This window comes from Nicotiana tabacum, chromosome 22, assembly GCF_000715075.1.
Source record: "Nicotiana tabacum cultivar K326 chromosome 22, ASM71507v2, whole genome shotgun sequence".
Taxonomy (NCBI): Eukaryota; Viridiplantae; Streptophyta; class Magnoliopsida; order Solanales; family Solanaceae; genus Nicotiana; species Nicotiana tabacum.
Genome location: NC_134101.1, coordinates 195,449,605 through 195,471,001, shown reverse-complemented (window position 1 = coordinate 195,471,001; position 21,397 = coordinate 195,449,605). Strand labels below are relative to the sequence as shown.

Below are 21,397 nucleotides of genomic sequence, written 5' to 3'. Positions count from 1 at the left end.
TCTAACCTTAGTTAATTCTTTCAACTTAAAGCTTCCGAAATGAGAATTCTGTTTCCAAATCAACTCCAAACTTCCCAAAATTTAATTCCGACCGTGCACTCAAGTCATAATACCTGAAGTTAAGGTGCTCATGGCCTCAAATTACTGAACGATGCGATAGAGCTCAAAACGACCAGTCGGGTCATTACATTCTCTCCCACTTAAACATACTTTTGTCCTCGAATGTGCTAAGAACTGCACTGGAGTTGCTCGAAATCACTTTTTAACACTCGAGCACCTACCCGTCAAACTGAAGATACCTTTTTTTCACTTGGGCAAATAAGCCTTAGAGCCCAATTCCAATATCCGGAATTCTCTGTCAGGCCTATTCAAACATACGTTCACCGTATCAATAGCTACACGCAACACCAAAACATGACTGCATACCTTAGGTGAATTCACACCTTGCACCACTTTACTTACAGGACCACAATAACATTCTCTGATCTATTTAGTCCAAATTTTGTGGATCTGATGCTCCCATTGCACCTCATAACATACATAGGTCTTGCTCTAACTCTTACGATACCACCACAATGGAAGAGATGTGTAGAAATTCATACTGGTTTCAAGTAATACTGGTAATATTGAGGTTACAGAAATAGAACAAACCTCAAATGGAACTATTAAGATCATGTTCAATAAACCCGTGCAGACTGATAATATCAACTTATCATCTAGACTAACTAGATCAAATTCTTCTTTTATCTCTCCAATTGATTATGTGGTAGATTTTCCATCTAGAGCATTCACAACTTAAATTAGAGAAACTAATACAATTGATAATATCAACATTGGTAGAGATAATATCGTCAAGGTTAATTCGGACCTTGAACCTATTGCATCCGAAATGGATTTTTCAAATGGTGTTAATAATGATTGAAAGCCAAATAGATCTTAGCTCGGGTTCACCGGCAAGAAAAATAATTTTAGAAGAATTTCTAAAACCCAAATGGGTTGTTTTCAGAAAATGGTTTCATGAAAACATGAGCAGTGAATTAATACAATTCTTTAGACATGGTTTTTATGAGGATATTAGCAAGAAGAATAAGATTATTGATTTTGTTCACTGGTTTATGTCTAAGCATGTTAATAACTATGTTTCTGTTGTAGAAAGAGATTATACGCTCACTAGTGGAAAAATTGTTAATTCTATTTTTCCACCACAACAATCTTTTCAAATGGGTGAAAAGGATAAAATTATTTATTGTACTGCTTTTTCAAACATATTTGAAAATGATGTTGCGACAATAACAGCCAAGAATCTGAATACCATGCTAACTCAAAACAATTATACTAATATGTATGTAAGTATTCTGGGTGAACAGGTTACTAAGATTCATGAAAATGGGACAAGCTTATAGTTGAAGTCAAAAAAATCCAGTAGAAGGATACTAAAGGTAAGGAGCGAATCGCTACTACAGGTATCCAACCACCTCCCGAGGTAAGAGACTTTAAATTAAGAAGTCTGGATGACAATGAGGAACTTCTCATTAAGAAGTTGGGTGAATTTAGAGCTAACCCTCTAAGTTTAGAGCATACGCCTCCCGGTATTCTAAAGGTAGATGACGAGATTAATAAAATATCTAAAAAATATGTTCGTAAACCATACCAAAAAATGTTTTATTATCCTAGACCAACCTCTCAAGATGTCCTAATAGAAGAACAGGACAATGACCACTACCACCAAGGTTACAGTGGGTCAGATATCTATGAATGGAACATAGATGGTCTTGTTGAAAGACAAATCTATACAATAGTACATAGAATGCTTATGTACATCACTATCTGTAAAGTTAATAAAAATACGGATAGGGAAATTGCTGAAATGATTATAGCTGGATTTACTGGTAAGCTAAAAGGCTGGTGGGATAATTATCTCACTCATGACCAACGCTTTCAAATAATGAACACGACCAAGACTGAAGAAGAAAAGAATGTTCAAAACTCAGTCTATTCTTTAGTTATGAATATTATCGAACACTTCTCTGGAAGATGGTCTGATAATAGTGAAACCATTAGAACTATGCTCCAAAAACTGAGGTGTAAAACCCTTACATCTTTTCGATGGTATAAAGTTGTTTTCTTATCCAGAGTGATGGAATTACCAGAGAGTAAAAGTACTCATTGGAAGTCCAAAGTCATAGATGGACTCCCTCCCTTATTTGCTGAAAGGGTTAGAAAAACCCTTAGAGGTACATGGATGAGTATCAATTATGATACTTACTCATATGGTAAACTATTCAGTATATGCACTCAGGAAGGTTTAGCTCTATGTAATGAGATCAAACTAAACCAACAAATTAATAAACATCATCTCATTGAGAGGCAACAATTATGCGAATTTTGTGAGCAATTTGCAATTGACATTCCTTCTAATAGAAAGAAATCCCATAATAAGAAGGATTTCAAGAAGAAAAAGGGTTGGACTGAAAAACGTTATGAACGGACCCAAAGAAGGAAGGCTTTTCATAAAGCCAGAAAAGGTTTTATTAGATCAAAAAACCCTCAGGCCTATTATAAATGTGGACGAATAAGCCATTTTGCAAAGGATTGCAAAATCAAGGACAAAATTAAAGACCTTGATTTAAACGATAATATCAAAGATTCTTTATATAAAATTCTTTTAAATTCTTCGCCAGAAGTTTCTGACACCGACGAAGAGGATTTTTCAACAAGTAAAGACTTACAAGTCCTTTAGGATGAAAATTATATTTCATCTTCGGATGATGAGCAATAATCCTCTAATATGGGACAATGCTCAAAACATTGTTGTAATATTGATAATGATCTTTATAATATTTATTCCCAGTTAACATACTTGAATATCAATGTATTGACCAATGATAGCATGCTAGAACTATTAAGGGTTATTAAAGACCCTGAGTTGAGGTGACCGATCCGAAGTCTCCTACAAGTTCTAGACTCCTGAGTTGAGGAGTCTCTACACTAACATCCATCATGAAGGCCAAATAAGAAAACAACCCTTCCCAGCCATCCGCTGGGTTTTCAAAAATGAAACCTCCCTACTGAATGCATACTCAGTCGAACCTCGCCACTCAATCCGTGGCATCCTCGGCATAGCCAGCGTTGCCATCTTAGCGCAACAACCTAGAATAACACAATACTGAGACAACTAGTCTATACCCAATATCACATCAAAAATCTAACATACCAAGTAACAAAGATCCACTCGGGTCTCCAAACCCCCAATAGTTACCACACAAGACTGATATACGCGGTCTACAACCACGACCTAACCTGTCTATGAGAAGTCCCTGTCTCCAAATCCATACAGCACGCGAATCACCATATCTAATCCAAACTCCACCGTCCGAATACACAACACACCTCTAACACCCAATCATCCCACGAGAGGTACTCCTATAATTCTTCTATGCCACCAAGCAAACTCGAATATCAGCAATCGATCCAACAAGAGAGTGCCGCAATACTAATGAAGTATCATCAACTCAATCACATTGCCCTTTTCTGAAACGTATACCCTCATCAAGCCACACCAATTAGTAATATCATTCCCCTATTTATCTGAAGCTGCCCGAGCTTCCTAAGAATTATGACCTTCCTTTCAAATTTGAATCGTGACCTTACACATGCAAATCTCACTCCTACACAACATACCTCATATACCATATCATCCTAGGGTAAACATGAGAACTTCATATCCATTCCGAGCCACGAGAAACTACGTACTTAACTAGCCAAGAACTCTCCTATTTGATCCCATCTAGGAGAAAATCATTATACATCCCATACTACTCATGCTAGTAGAAAATATACTACTAAAAGTACAACATCTAAGGCTCATAAGCCGCTGAATACTCTCTTAAATATTCCTAAAAGTACCACATTCAAAATACATACCCTGAAGGGACTTCCTGCAAATCCAAAGTCATTACCTTCACCTTCCTAATACTGATATATAGAATCCCATAATTGGTATAGAAATTCCACAAGTCTTGACACCCTCCAACGCAAACCTCAGTTTCTAGCCAAGCATACAACCTGAAAATCTCCAATTATTACATGTAAAATCTTGAACCCACTAGAACCATTCTCGAGAGTCATCCTCTCTACTCAAACCGCAATTAGTCCGATCAAATGGACTGGACGACCCGTGCTCCATTAACACCCCGACACCGTAGAACGTAATCTCACCTTAATACAACCAAGCAACTTCCTGTTCTATGCATTGTATACCCTTTACTCATAACAACTCAAGTCATTCTGTGATTCTTATATACCCATAAAGCACAACATAACCTTTATTGAAAATTCCTTTACTCGAGCCATCCTCGGTCTCATCCTCCGTAAGCCATAACTGATTTACCAGTACACCTCAAACTGGAACCAACATAGCACAAAACCGTGCAATCAACTAATCAATAATAGACTCCACCACTTGGCTAAAAGCCATAGATCAAAACACACAATAACTCATAATGAATATACTTTATTACTGCTATAATACCATAGTGAGATTAAAATCTATCCTTCATAACCTCGTGAAACACAGACCATCTAGTACTTTAAATCTTCTGCAAATATCGTATTAACCCTCGTGACAGTCAAGCCCGATCTCTTAGGTGACCCAAATTCAAATTGCAACACATATACTTCACTGGTAACAGAGATCTTCCAATAAATAACATAAAGGATCACGCCAATTCTGAACAGTCCGCAGGAGATAACCCACCTGCTTCGCCTCAAACTAACATCTCTTTACACCCTTCCACGTCATAACATTTCGCAATCACTTAATCTTCCTGAGTCTGAATTCATATTGCAACATGAAATTTACTTCATTCCCCAACTATAAAACATGAAAAGATTCTTCACACTCCCATAACTTGGGCTATACATCAAATCAAGATGGAAATCAAGCACCAAATAGTTCTTACTACCCCCAACTAGACCCTTCTTGTCCCAATCAAATCATATGAACACATCTCACAATCACCTCATACTCATCACATAACTATCCAGTCATCACTCCCACTAATCGGGACACCATCAGACATACAAATCTAGAAGCACGTGCTCACACAATCAAATCCTCAGTGCTCAAGCTATAGGCAAAACCCGGCCTCAAGTCATCTAGATTGGCCCAACATCAACACACAAAAATCACATCTTGCTCCTCGATCAGGGAATCACAAGCCATCGATGCATATCTCATACTAAGCGCTCATGCGCGTATATGAACCCGTGGAAGGAATTTAAGGAGTTACATTTCAAGCTGAATCAAGGACGCACGATAAGAGTTCAAGAATGTGAAGTTTTTTCCTAAAGGTTCTGCAGCCTCCTGAGGATAAGTACAGATGTCTCCGTACCGATCTGCGAGACTCTACTAACCTGCTCATGACTTGTGAGACCTATGTAACCTAGGCTCTGATACCAACTTGTCACGACCCTTAAACCGACCCGGTCATGATGGCACCTATCGTGAAACTAGGCCAGCTGACACAACTCCCAAATTAACCATTAATCAATAAGAATCATTTTTAAGCCTTTAATTAAACAAATATTTCATAATGTAAGTCTAAATGAATAGTGCAGAAATAATATGCAAGCCCAACATCAGGGTGTCACAAGTCACGAGCATCTACTAAGGTCTGAATACAATGAAAAGTCTGAAAATGTACTAAATACAGTCTAATGAAAACAAGAGGGAGAAAAGCAGTGCCGTGAATGTCGGGCATCTACCTTGCTAACTCCGATGACTCTGCCACTGAGCAATCAACACCTACTACCACGGGTTCAGAAATTCCTGAATCTACACACAAGGTGCAGGGAGTAATGTGAGTACTCCACCTCAGTAAGTAATAAAGGTAAATGAAAGCTGCGTAGTAAGAAAACACGTAAAATACAGCGTAACACTACAGCAAATGCAGTACCTTTCCAATACAGTACAGAAATTGTTTTCTTCGTAAATCAAGCTCAGTTTCAGTAAAACAGTTTCAAACAACTTTCAATGGTTTCAAACGAGTGATAAAGCAGTAAGTAAAAACGATAGAAATGTAAATAGCCCCTTGGGTAAAAATATGTATCATAAACTGCCCCTTGTGCATAATATCAACAGAACCAGCCCCTCGAGCTACTTCACAATCACTCGTAATCAGCCCCTCGGTCATAATATAAATCAAGAACTGCCTCTCGGGCAACAACATGGAACAACATCAGCCCCTCGGGCTACATCACATCTCATACTGGGTACCCGTGCTCACTAGGGGTGTACAGACTCCGGGAGTGGCCCCATACGGCCCAAGCGCAATAATAAGTCATCTCGTGGCATATCAAGCAGGCTCTCGGCCTCATATCAAGCCACCTCGTGGCGTTACAATTAGGCCCTCGGCCTCATAATCATAAATCAATACCACACTGTTGCGACGCGCAGCCCGATCCCATAATATCCTCACAACACAGGCCCTCGGCCTCACTTAGTCAGAAATCTCTCATGCCACTCAGGCAACAGTAAAACATGATGCTCAACCCAAAATATCATTTAAAATATCAAAACGGAGTAAATATGGCTGAGTTATGAAAACATGTAGAATATAGCATGGCTGAGTACAAATATGAAGTAAAACCAGTGAGGAATAGTAGTAAAATCCCCTAACGGTCCAACACAATTGGCACGAAGCCCAAATATGTCATTCAACCCAAAATATGGTAAAAATTTCCAAACACAATGATATCAAACAATTTACAATCAAATACGTGACTTAACAGTCATACGAGACGGACTAAGTTACAATCCCCAACGGTGCACGACCCCACTCTCGTCATCTAGCATGGTGTCACCTCAAAGCAGCACAACGATATGAAATCCGGGGTTTCATACCCTCACGACAAACATTTACAATCATTACTTACCTCAATCCGGTCATAACTCTAGCCCGCGATGCCTTTGCCTCTCGACTCGGCCTCCGAATACTCCAAATCTAGCCAAAAGCAGATTCATACCATCAAAATATGCTAGGGGAACAAAGCCCACTCGAAAATATCCAATTTATACCAAAAATTCCGAAATTGACCAAACCCGGCCCCCCGGGCCCATGTCTCGAAATCTGATAAAAAATACATCAATAGAATCCTTACACTCTCACGAGTTCATACATATCAAATACATCAAAATCCGACATTAAATGCCCATTTAAATCCCCAAAAGAATTCTCAAACTTTTATTCCATTTTCCCCATATTTCCACTCTAATTTCTCAAATTAAATGATGAAATTCAAGTAAATCATGGAATTAAACCAAATATGAGTAAAGAATACTTATCCCAAAGCTCCACTGAAAATCTCCTCAAATTTCACCTTCTGCCAAGCTCTCTAATGGTTTTTATGATATTGGACTTAAACCCTCGATTTCCAAATATAATCTGTATGCCCAGATTTTTCTTCATCGTGAACGCGGCATCTCCCTCGCGTTCGCGAAGCACACAACTTCACTGACCAAAGTTCCTTCTATGCGAACGCGAGAACCCTTCCGCGAATGCGATGCACAACTGACTCACCTCTTCGCGAACGCGACCTCTACTATGCGAACGCGTAGAACAATTGCCTTGGGGTCTCAGCTATTCCACTTCCTCTACGTGAACGCAGCAAAACCCTCGCCAACGTGATGACCACTGACCTCAGCCTTTTGTGAACGTGGGACAACCTTCGCGAACGCGCAGGCCAACTCCACTACCTCATATCCTAACCCTTCATGAATGCGGGACATCCATCGCGAACGCGAAGGTCAAAAACCTGCAACACCAACAACAGTTTTTTTGCAACTTTTTCCAACATAAAATGATCCGTTCAACCACCCGAAACTCACCCGAGGCCCTCGGGACCTCAACCAAACATGCCAACATATCCCATAACATCATTCAAACTTGTTTCTTCCAAATTCATTCTGATTACCTTGAAAACCAAAAACGATAATTTACATAAGTCATAATACATCACATAGGGCTAGTCATGCCCGAGAACTGGCGAGCAAATTGCAAAAGCTTAAAATGACTTACATTGTACCCTCTTCGGTTACTATAGCTGATGGGTCAACTTGTAGCAGTGTTGGATCTGGGACTGTTGAACCAACTTCCTCTATTACCCTGTCATCTCTATTATGTCTACCACACTTGGCCTTCAATTTGATTTTTGTTAGTAAAATCACCAAAGACCTTAATTGTTGTGTTGTGTTCTTTCCGGATTATTGTTTATTTTTAGATCTTTCAACAAAACATGTTATTGGTAAAGGATATGTATCTGGTGATCTCTACATTCTTGATGAATGAGAGCAACGGCCTATTGCATTCTCCAATGTTGTGTCTCTTTTTGAATCACATTGTCGATTGGGAAATCCCTCTCTACCTTTTTTGAAGAAGCTTTGTCCTCAGTTTTAGAATATTTCGTCATTGGATTGTGAGTCATGTCAATTTGCAGAACACCATCGCATCTCATTAAGTCTAATGGTTAATAAGCGAGCTGAGTCAGCTTTTGATTTAGTCCATTCTGATGTTTGGGGACCATGTCCAACTGTTTCTAAAACTGGGCATAAGTATTTTGTCACTTTTGAAGATGATTTTTCTCGAATGACTTTGATTTACTTTATGAAGAGCCTCTCTGAAGTGTTTACTCACTTTTCTGCCTTTTGTGCTGAAGTAGAAACTTAATTCAATGCTTTGGTATGTACTCTAAGGAGTGATAATGCTAAAGAATACATGTCAGAGTTATTTCAGTCCTACATGAGACAACATGGTATGTTACATAAGTCTTCATGTGTTGATACACCCTCTAAAAATGGAGTTGCTGAGAGAAATAATATGCATCTACTTGAGACAGCTCCAGCACTTTTGTTCTAGATGAAGGTGCCTAAACAATTCTGGGTTGATGCGGTTTTTACGGCTTATTTTCTTATTAATCGGATGCCATCTGCTGTGCTTGGTGGTAATGTGCCTTATAGTGTTATTTTTTCGAACAAGTCATTATTTTCGGTGGAATCTAAGGTGTTTTGAAGCACATGTTATGTTTGAGATGTTCAAACATCTCTTAACAAGTTGGATCCCAAGGCATTGAAGTGTGTTTTCTTGGGCTATTCTCACCTTCAGAAGGGGTATCATTGTTATTATACTGAGCTTGGCAAATATTTCGTATCAACTGATGTGGTATTTTTAGAGGCTACACCATTTTTCTATGCATCTCCCATTTCTACAAGTCAGGGGGAGGAAGATGAGTGACTAGTATATTAGGTTACCCGTACTTTGAGAGAACAATCAGAAGATACTCTTCCAGCTCCTAGTTCTTTTGTTGAGCACCAATCGACTAATGTGCCTTCAGTACCTGCTCCAACTGTGTTAACAAGACCCCCAATTGTTCAAGTGTATTCACGGAGGGGAGAGACAAATGATACATGTCCCGCACCAGTTCCTTCATCGTCTAATCCTCCTTTGCCCGATCCTCCGGATAACCTTGACCTTCCTTCCTATTGCTCTTCGTAAAGGTACATGTACTTGCAAATCGACATATTCTGTTGCTAACTTTGTTTCCTATGACCACTTATCCTCTACGTCTATATCTATGATTGCTTCTCTAGACTCCATCTCCGTACCCAAAATAGTGAAGAAGGCTTTGAATCATCTCGGATGGTTTGATGCAATGCTTGAGGAAATACATGCTTTAGAGGATAACCACACATGGGGTCTGGTAGATTTACCAAAGGGAAAGAAACCCGTGGGATGCAAGTGGGTCTTTACAGTTAAAGTTAATCCAGATGGTTCTGTGGCAAGATTTAAGGCTAGACTTGTGGCTAAAGGGTATGCTCAAACTTATGGGGTAGATTATTCTGACACCTTCTCCCCGGTTGCCAAACTCACTTCTGTACGCTTATTTATTTCTCTAGCTGCATACGAGAATTGGTCTTCACATCAGTTGGATATCAAGAATGCTTTCCTTCATGGTGATCTTCAGGAGGAAGTGTATATTGAGTAACCACCCGGTTTTGTTGCTTAGGGGGAGTACATGAAATTCTGTCATTTGAAGAAGTCCTTGTATGGCTTAAAGTAGAGTCCACGAGCTTGGTTTGGCAAGTTCAGTGAGGTAGTTCCGGAATTTGGGCTGAAAATGAGTAAGTGCGATCACTCGGTCTTTTATCGAAAATCAGTAGGTAGCACTATTCTTCTTGTTGTATATGTTGATGATATTGTTATCACATGAAGTAACTATGCCCGGGTTTCTTCCCTCAAGTCTTTTATGCATACTAGGTTTCATACAAAGGACTTGGGCCAGTTGAAATACTTTTTGGGAGTAGAAGTAAATATAAGCAACAACAACAACATACCCAATAATATTCCACACTGTGGGGTTTGGGGAGGGTTGTGTGTACGCAGACCTTACCCCTACCTTGTGAGGATAAAGAGGCTGTTTCCAGTAGACCCTTGGCTCAGGAAGGTATAAGCACCATATTAATAAAAATATAGACAAGAAGGGACAATATCAAAAATCCATATAAAAGCAGAATAAAAATAACAAGACAGTAAGGTGATCAACAATGAAAGAAAACAACGGTTAGTCATAAAAACCTACTACCAATAGAAAGTGAAAATGTGTGCCAATACTACTATTATGAACACTCTAGACTACCTACTCTACTACCCTAATCCTCGACCTCCATATCTTCCTATCAAGGGTCATGTCTTCGGTCAGTTGAAGTTGCGCCATGCCTTGCCTAATCACCTCACCCCACCTTTTCTTTGGCCTACCTCTACCTCTGTGTAGGCCTCCAATGTCAACCTATCACACCTCCTCACCTATGCGTTTGTGCTCGTCCTCCTCACATGACCAAACCATCTGAGCCGCACTTCTCGCGTCTTATCCTCAATAGGGGCCACACCCACCTTATCACGAATAACCTTATTTCTGATCGTATCTAACCTGGTGTGCCCTCACATCCATCTCAACATTCTCATCTCTACTACCTTCATCTTCTGGACATGAGCGATCTTGATTGGCCAACACTCAGCCCCATACAACAGCGTTGGTCTGACCACCACTCTGTAGAACATACCCTTAAGTTTTGGTGGCACCTTCTTGTCATACAAAATACCAGAAGCGAGTCTCCATTTCATCCATCTCGATCTAATACAATGTGTGACATCTCTATCAATCTCCCCTTCTCCCTGAATAATAGACCCAATATACTTAAAACTCCCTTTCCTAGGGATGACCTGCGAGTCCAGCCTCACCTCCCCTTCCCCTCCTAGAGTCTCACCACTGAACATACACTCCAAGTATTTTGTCTTAGTCCTACTCAACTTGAAACCTTTAGATTCCAGGGTCTACCTCCATACCTCTAATTGCGCGTTCACACCGTCTCACATCTCGTAAATCAGTACAATATCATCTGCAAATAGCATATACCAGCACCTCTCCTTGGATGTGGCACATCAGTACGTCCATCACCAGAGCAAACAAAAAAGGACGGAGTATGTCCATCATCATAACTGGAAAATGGTCTGAGTCCCCACCCACCATCCTCACCCAGGTCTTTACTCCATCATACATGTCCTTAGTCAACCTAATGTATGCAACAAGTACACCTCTAGCCTCCAAACATCTCCACAAAACCTCCCACAAAACTTTATCGTACGCCTTTTCTAAGTCGATGAACACCATATGCAAGTCCTTCATTCTCTCCCTATACTGCTCCATCAATTTTCTACAGGTTATTGTGTCTTTGTTGGAGGAAACTTGGTATCATGGAGTAGTAAGAAGCAAAGTGTTGTATCTCGATCCAGTGCAGAATCCGAGTATAGAGCTATGTCACAGTCTACATGTAAGATTATATGGATACATCATCTTTTGACTGAAATTGGGTTGGAGCATCCAATACCAGCAAAACTCTGGTGTGACAATCAAGCTGCCCTCCATATTGCGTCAAATCTGGTGTATCATGAAAGAACTAAGCATATTGAGGTTGACTGCTATTTTATTCATGAGAAGAATCAAGAGAACTTGATCTCCACTGGCTACGTAAAGACATAAGAGCAACCAACTGATTTATTCACAAGGGGTTGAAGGGAATTCAAGTTGATTACCTTTGTAACAAGCTGGGCATGATCAATATCTATGCTCCACCTTGAGGGGGAGTGTTCGATAATGAATGTAGACATAATCTGAAGCAGTATACATAGCTAGCATAATTATAGGGATTCACATCAGCTTTATTGGATTTCCTTTTTGGTTATTTCCACAGTTAGGGTTGTATGTACTTGTATCTATACTTGTTACATATTGAATACAAGATATGAGAGATTGCTCTATTGTCTTTGTATTTTACAGCTTACATGGTATTAGAGCCGGCGTAGTGCCAGAAGAAAACTCACTGGTGGTGACCACTCACCGTATTTGACTGGTTTTGGAAGAAGCTCTTGGGACTTGGGAAATAAAATTTATAATTTTCCTGTGGAAGGCCGCTCCCTCCGATTTGCATTATTCCAGATTCAGCCAGAGGGGCCACGTGTGAAGCTCACACGTCAGCTAACGTTTCTAACAGGGATTGTGTCGGCAACACGTGAATACGCGTGGGTGGTCTGTTTGAGGTCAGACTTTCTTCTCCAGCATCACCTAGTCATTTTGGTGAAGTTCTGATGCGTTTTGACCAATAAGTCACAATTTCTGAAGTTATAGGCTTCGTTATATTGGTTTGGTACTCGATACCCACTGCTTATAATTTCGTTTTGGCTCTCTGATTTGTGACCATCTTTTGTCTATTGAGTTTGCTAGTCTATTTTGTCTTTTGATACACATTGCTGGCATATTTTGTCTTCTGATTTGTGGGGTATTTTTTGTTCTCTATATTATGCCTTTGAGAAATCTAGTTCTTATTCAATTCTATCTTGGTGGATTCTTTGGTTACTAACATCTATCTTTGGTATTAGATATATTGGGGTATATTTGATAATTGAGGAATTTTGCTAGTTCCTCTGTCAAGAATTACACTTAATTGGTATTTCTTCACGTAGAAATTTTATTGGGTTCTCTATCATCTATTTTGATACTTTGAGAATTTTATTAGTTGAAAAAAATAATGGCTACCAATAGTAAACAACGAGGAAATAATGCTACAACTCCTGGTCCAACAATTCAGGAGACTGACTAGTGGAAATTGAGTCAGCAATCTTACAAAGATTTTGAACCCCTTGACCACTGAGCTAAGCTTTTGAGTTGTGTTAAAGGAATTCAAAATATAAAATATAGAGATACAAATCGAATTTCGCTTATATGTACAGTGTAATTTTTTGGCTAAGGGGTTCGCCCTCTTCCGCCCCTAAATCTGCCCATGCTTGTAGTTTAAATCTTTATGCCAATTAGAAAACAAAAAAGGCACTAAATTTTAACAGCTAACAACTTTGAATCAATAAATATATAGACATATCCGATCTTTATTTAGGACTCCCAAAATAGATCTCTCTTTTCATTGGCTTCTATATAATAGTATCGGCTTTACGAATATCCACAGATCCCAGTCTACTTCCCAACTTGTTTCCTTATATTCTACAATCGTGTATATATATGAGTATTGGGCGAATGGGTCAGGTCGGGTTGGGTTATCCCTCTCTCTCTATATACAAATTAAAATAATACTAAAATTGAATAGTAAATCCTTCAAAATATGATACTCTATCTTTATTTTTATTTTTGAGATTTTTATTCAAATTGATAACATTTTTATTTCAAGTGCTCTTTAATTATACATTTTATTTTTATTTTTTTGTCATAATTTCATGCATACCGAACAAAGTTTTTATGGGGGAAGAATTAACTTTTTGTATTATTTTAACTTGTGTATATGGTTATTGGATCAGTCTGGATTGAGTCATTCCAATTTTAAGGGGAAAATATAAAATTAACCGAATGGTCGAAACTAATTGCATTTGCTAGCCAATATATATATAAAGGATAAATTAAAGATAGATTAAGAAAAAAATTATAAATTAAAGATAATTTAAGATTAAGATAAATGTAACGATCCGACCGGTCGTTTTAAGCATTAACGTCCCGATCCCCTATTAACTACTTTTCCCATATTTATTTATGCTATTTTCATTTGCCGGGATATTCGGTTTTGAGTTTCGGAGAGTTTTGGGACACTTAGTCCCTAAATGAGACCTTAAATTTTGGAAATTTGACCGTAGTTGAAACAGTGTGAAGACGACCTCGAAATGGAATTCTTAAAACGACCGAATGGAATTTCGGGCATAGGGGCATGCTCGGATTGTGTCTTGGAGGTCCGTAGCTAATTTAGGCTAGAAATGCCGAAAGTCGAATTTTGAAGTTTCCAGTTCGATAGTGAGATTTTGATTCGAGGGTCGGAATGGAATTCCAGAAGTTGGAGTAGCTCCGTAGTGTTGAATGTGACATGTGTGTAAAATTTCAGGTCATTCGGACGAGGTTTGTTAGATCTTTTTGATCGAAAGCGTAAATTTAGAGTTTGGGAGTTCTTTGGCTAGAATCTGTGGTTGATTCGTCATTTCGATGTTGCTTTAGGTGTTTTAAAGATTGGTATAAGTTTGGACAGTGGTGCTAGACTTGGTTGCATTTTTTGTTGAGGTCCTGGGGGCCTCGGGATGGTTTCGGAAGGTTGTCGGAAGAATTGGGAGTTGTTTGAACAGCTTCAACTGTTGATCTTCTGTCATAACCGCATCTACGATTGGGTCCCGCATATGCGTAGCTGCAGAAGCGGCGACATCATTGCAGAAGCGGAAAGGGGGAGAACCAGCAGGATCCGCAGAAGTTGAAGCTTGTCACGACCCTAACCCCGAACCCGGTCGTGATGGCGCCTCTCGTGAAGACGAGGCCAGCCAGACCAAAACAGAACACCTCTTTTAAACAGTTAAATACCATAAATAGTTCTAAAACATGATATAATAACCATAATTTGCAGAAATAATAATAACAATGGTAGAAACCATCCCGACACAGCCCAAACCGGGGTGTCCCAAGTCATGAGCAACTAATAAATATGGATACCAGTCTAATAGATACAAAATCCGATTCAGAAATTCAAGAACATGATAATAGTAAGATAAGGGAGGCACGGGGGCTGCGCACGCCAACAGCTACCTCGTAGTCTCCGAAAACACTGTCTAGACTGGAAGGATCAGCACTCAGGAGCGGACTCTGCGATTCTTGAATCTGCACACACCGTGCAGGGAGTAATGTGAGTACTCCGACTCAGTGAGTAATAATCATAAATAATGGCTGAAAGCAAGAAACACGTAAAGGCACAAAGCAATTCTATACCAAGCAGTAAAATCACTTAAAGTAGTAGATCAGTGAGGAAGTCAAATGAAATACCTTCAAACCAAGTAAAACAGGTAATTCAGGAGGTATATAACAAGTAGAAATCTGCCCCTCGGGAACAGTAACAATCACTCTAAATAGTATCAGCCCCTTGGGCTCACTCTCAGTACAGTATCAGCCCCCCGGGCTCACTCTCAAATCATGATGGGTACCCGCGCTCACTGTAGGGGTGCAGACTCTGGAGGGGCCCCTTACGGCCCAACCGCTATATCAAGCCACCTCGTGGCGCATAAAAGTATCTCAGGCCCTCGGCCTCATATCATTCAGCATATCCTCACATATGGCCCTCGACCTTACTCAGTCCGAAAATCATCACAAGCCCCTCGGGCATTAGCAAAACAGTAGTTCTCAGCCCAAAACATCATTTAAGTTCCAAATATGAATAAAAGAGTTTGTAAAATAGTAGAAACCAACAGGACTGAGTTCAAATAATAAGTCGAAACAGTGAGGAAACAGTGATAAAAATCCCCGAAGGGTTCAAATAGTTGGCACGAAGCCCAAATATGGCAATCAACCTAAATCATGATGGTAACAAATAAGTTCCAATCAAATACACAGTAAAATCATCATTCGGTATGGACCAGGTCACAATCCCCAATAGTGCACGACCCCATGCTCGTCATCAAGCGTGTGCCTCACCTCAATATAGCACTACGATGTGCAATCCGGGGTTTCAAACCCTCAGAACATCATTTACAATCATTACTCACCTCGAACCGGCTACAACTCTAGCTCGCGACGCCCTTTCCCCTCAAATCGGACTCCATGCGCGTCGAATCTATCCAAAATCAAAGTGAATACATCACAATATGCTAAGGGAGCAAAGTCCAAGAGAAAACAATAAAAAAATATCAAAAATTCCGAAATTAGCAAAACTCAAGCCCCGGGCCCACTTCTCGAAACTTAGAAATTTTCAAATTATTAGATTCCTTATCACCCCACGAGTTCATACATACCAAAAGTTCTCAATTTCGACCTCAAATGGTCCTTCAAATCCTAACTCAAAAGTTCAAAATCCGAAGCCCTAGTTCTTCCATTTTTAGCTTAAATTCCATGAATTTCTAGGTTAATTTCACAATAGAATCACGTTTTAGGTTCAACAATATTACCTCCAATCAATTCTCCTTGAATCCCTCTTTAATCACCTTCAAAAAGCTCTCAAAATACTCAGCTATGGAGGAAAAATGGCTCAAAATCGCGGATGAAATGACTTAAAAACTTTCTGCCCAGTTCTGATACTCCTTCTTCGCGAACGCGGTCAAACACTCGCGTTCGCGATGCACAAATTTATCTTGACCAGATTTCCTTCTACGCGATCGCGACCAAAGGCTCGCGAACGCGATGCTTTAGACTCCTCAACCTACGCGAACGCGACCTTACAGTGCGAACACAATGTTTCCCTTTTCCAAACTATGCGAACGCGAGACCTCAGCTGCGAACGTGAAGAGCAATGACCCCTGAACTACAAATCTTTATACGCGAACGCGGGAAGCTTCATGCGAACGCGAAGAACCATCTCACAGCCTTACGTGAACGCGATGCCTCAAACGCGAACACGAAGGCTTAAATTTCTGCCTTCCAAATTCCTCCTACACGATCGCGACATAACCTACGCCATCGCAAAGGGAAAAATCTCTGCAACACCTGAACAACAAATCTGCAACTTCTCAATGCCAAAAAAGGTCCGATTGACCATCCGAAACTCACCCGAAGCCCCCGAGACCTCAACCAAAATCACCAAAACATCCTAAAACCTCATTCAAACTTGTTCCAATCATCAAAACACCTCAAACTACACCAAATACATCAATTCACATCGAATTCAAGCCTAAGTTTTCAAAAAAAATCCGAAATACGCTTTCGCTCAAAAACCCAACCAAACTATGTCCGAATGACCTAAAAGTTTTCACATACATCACAAAATGACATAACAAAGCTACAACAACTCTCGGAATTCCATTCCGACCCTCCGATTAAAATCTCGCCTATCAACCGGAAATCGCCAAAATACTAACTTCGTCAATTCAAGCCTAATTCTACACCAGACCTCCAAAACCAATTCCGATCAAACTCCTAAGTCATAAATCACCTCCCAAAGCTAACTGAACCATCAGAACTCACATCCGAGCCCTCTAACTCATAAGTCAACATCCAGTTGACTTTTTCAACTTAAACCTTCTTAAAAGAGACTAAGTGTCTCATTTCTTACCAAATCCACTCCGAACGCAAGCTTCTCAACTCGACCACATAAAATAGGGATAACGAAGCATAAAGAATCAGAAATGGGGGAAACAGAGCGGAAACTCATGAGATGACTGGCCGGGTCGTCATATCCTCCCCAACTTAAACAAACGTTCGTCCTCGAACGAGTCAAGAAACATACCTGAAGCCTCAAATAGGTGAGGATATCTGCTTCGCAACTCTCGCTCGGTCTCGCAGGTAGCCTCCTCCACGGGCCGACCTCTACACTGCACTTTCATTGAAGCTATATCCTTTGACCTCGTCTTCTGAACCTGACGACCCAGAATAGCTGGCTCCACATCTAAGGTCAAATCATCACCCAACTGAACCGTGCTGAAGTCCAAAACGTGAGACGGATCCCCAATATACTTTCGGAGCATAGAAACATGAAATACCATATGCACACTTGACAAGCTGGGTGGAAAAGCAAGCTCATAAGCCACCTCCCTAATCCTCCGAAGCAACTCAAAAGGCCCAATGAACCGAGGACTCAATTTCCATTTCTTCCCAAATCTCATAACACCTTTCATAGGTGAAACCTTCAGCAGAACCTTCTCGCCAACCATGTAGGACACATCTCGAACCTTCCTATCAGCATAACTTTTTTGCCTCGACTGCGCTGTACGAAGCCTCTCCTGAATCACCTTCACCTTCTCGAAGGCATCCTGAACCAAATCTGTCCCCAACAGCCTAGCCTCGCCGAGTTCGAACCAACCAACTGGAGATCTACACTGCCTCTTATACAAAGCCTCATATGGAGCCATCTGAATACTCGACTGGTAGTTGTTGTTGTAAGTAAACTCTGCAATCAATAGAAACTTATCCCATGAACCTCTGAAATCATTAATATAAGCACGCAACATGTCCTCCAATGTCTGAATAGTACGCTCGGACTGTCCGTCCATCTGAGGATGGAAAGCTGTGCTCAACTCCACCTGAGTACCCAACTCTCGCTGAACAGACTTCCATAACTGGATAGTAAACTGAGTGCCCCGATCAGAAATGATGGAAACTGGGACACCATGCAATCGAACAATCTCCCGAATATATATCTCTGCCAATCACTCTGAAGAATAGATAGTACAGATAGTAATGAAGTGCGCGGACTTGGTCAGCCGATCCATAATCACCCAAATAGCATCAAACTTCTTCAATGTCCATGGAAGTCCAACAACAAAGTCCATAGTGATCCTCTCCCACTTCCACTCAGGAATAACCATCTGCTGAAGCAAGCCACCTGGTCTCTGATACTCATATTTCACCTGCTGACAATTGAGACACCGGGCTACAAATCCCACAATGTCTTTCTTCATTCTTCTCCACCAATAGTGTTGCCTCAAATCTTGATACATCTTCATGGCACCCGGATGGATGGAATACCGCGAGCTATGGGCCTCCTCCAGAGTGAACTCTCTAAGCCCATCTACATTGGGCACACAAATCCGGCCTTGATCCTCAACACCCCATCATCACTGATGGTCACATCTCTGGCATCATCATGCTGAACTCTATACTTAAGGACAAGCAAATGCGGATCATCATACTGGTGCTCTCTGATGTGATCAAATAAGGAAGACCGAGAAACCACACAGGCCAACACCTGACTAGGCTCCGAAATATCCAGCCTCACGAACCAATTGGCCAAGGCCTGAACATCAACTGCAAAATGTCTCTCCCCAATTGGAATATATGCCAAACTCCCCATACTCACTGCCTTTCGGCTCAAAGCATCAGCCACCACATTGGCCTTTCCATGATGGTACAATATAGTGATATCATAATCCTTAAACAATTCCAACCATCTCTGCTGCCTCAAATTAAGATCATTTTGCTTGAACAAATGCTGAAGACTGCGATGATCGGTGAATACCTCACAAGAAACACCATACAAATAATGCCTCCAAATCTTCAATGCATGAACTATGGCAGCCAACTCCAAATCATGAATGGGGTAGTTCTTCTCATAGGGCTTCAATTGATGAGAATCATAAGCAATAACTCTACCCTCCTGCATCAATACACAACCAATCCCAACTATTGAAACATCACAATACACGGTATATGAACCTAAAGCTGATGGCAAAACCAACACTGGAGCTATGGTCAAAGCTGTCTTGAGCTTCTGAAAGCTCTCCTCACACTCGTTAGACCATACAAATGAAATACCCTTCTGATTCAACTTGGTCAAGGGCGATGCGATAGATGAGAATCCCTGAACAAACCGGCGATAATAGCCTGCCAAACCAAGAAAGCTACAAATCTCTGTGGCTGAGGACGGTCTGGGCCCACTCTGAACTGCCTCTGTCTTCTTCGGATCAACCTGAATACCCTCGCTAGACACCACGTGCCCCAAGAAAGCCACTGAACTGAGCCAAAAATCATACTTGGAGAACTTTGCATAAAGCTTCTCCTCTCTCAATTTCCGCAACACAACTCTCAAATTCTTCGTGTGCTCCTCCTGGATACGAGAGTACACCAGAATATCATCAATGAAGACTATAACAAATGAATTAAGATAAGGCTAGAACACTCTTTTCATCAAATGCATGAATGCTACTGGGGCATTGGTTAGCCCGAAAGACATCACAAGGATCTCATAATGATCATATATGGTCCTGAAAACAGTCTTAAGAATATCTGAATCTCTGATCTTCAACTGGTGATAACCCGAACGGAGATCAATCTTGGAGAACACTCTCGCTCCCTGAAGCTGATCAAATAAATCATCAATGTGAGGAAAGGATACTTGTTCTTAATTGTTACTTTGTTCAATTGCCTATAATCAATACACATTCTCCTCGTGACATCCTTCTTCTTCACAAACAAAACCGGTGCACCCCAAGGTGACACACTAGGCCGAATGAACCCCTTATCTAGGAGTTCCTGAAGCTGCTCCTTCAATTCTTTCAACTATGTTGGTGCCATACGATACGGCGGAATAGAAATGGGTTAAGTACCCGGCACCAGGTCAATACCAAAATCAATATCCTTGTTCGGTGGCATGCCCGACAGGTCTGCAGGAAACACATCGGGAAAATCCCTCACAATTGGGACAGAATCAATACTAGGAGTCTCAGCTCCAACATCCCTCACAAACTCTAGATATGAAAGGCAACCCTTCCCAACCATATGTTGGGCCTTCAAGAAAGAAATCACTCTTCTAGGAACATAATCAGTCACACCGCGCCACTCGATCCGTGGCACACCCGGCATAGCCAAAGTGACTGTCTTAGCATGACAGTCTAGAATAGCATGACACGGAGATAACCAATACATGCCCAAAATGACATCAAAATCCACCATGCTCAATAGAAATAGATCCACTCGGGTCTCCAGACCCCTAATAGTCACCAAACATGACCGGTATACACGGTCTACAACAACAATATCGCCCACCGGGGTAGATACATGAACAGGTAAAGCAAGAAACTCACAGGGCATACCCAAATAACGAGCAAAATATGATGACACATAAGAAAAGGTGGAACCGGGATCACATAATACAGAGGCATCTCTGTGGTAGACTGAAACAATACCTGTAATGACAGCATCTGAAGCAATGACATCTGGCCGGCCTAGAAGTGCATAGAAATGAGCCTGACCGCCCCCTGATCGGCCTTCCCCTCTGGGGCGACCCCTGACTGCCTGACCTCCACCCTTAGCTGGTTGGGCGGGTGGTGAAGTAACTGGAGCAGATGTCGAGGGTTGACCCCTCTGCTGGGATGAACTAGCAACACGACGA

General features: G+C 40.8%; 1 protein-coding gene across 1 annotated transcript; it reads left to right on the top strand.

Moving 5' to 3' along the window:
- The first annotated feature begins 1,867 nt into the window (after positions 1-1,867).
- Positions 1,868-2,740, top strand: LOC142176212 (uncharacterized). Its single transcript, XM_075243333.1, has one exon. The coding sequence runs from the start codon at positions 1,868-1,870 to the stop codon at positions 2,738-2,740; it is 873 nt and encodes a 290-aa protein (XP_075099434.1).
- Positions 2,741-21,397: the final 18,657 nt, after the last annotated feature.

Bases quoted from the DNA above. Each gene is read 5' to 3' on its own strand.
- LOC142176212 (XM_075243333.1), top strand. From the start codon at position 1,868: ATGATTATAGCTGGATTTACTGGTAAGCTAAAAGGCTGGTGGGATAAT.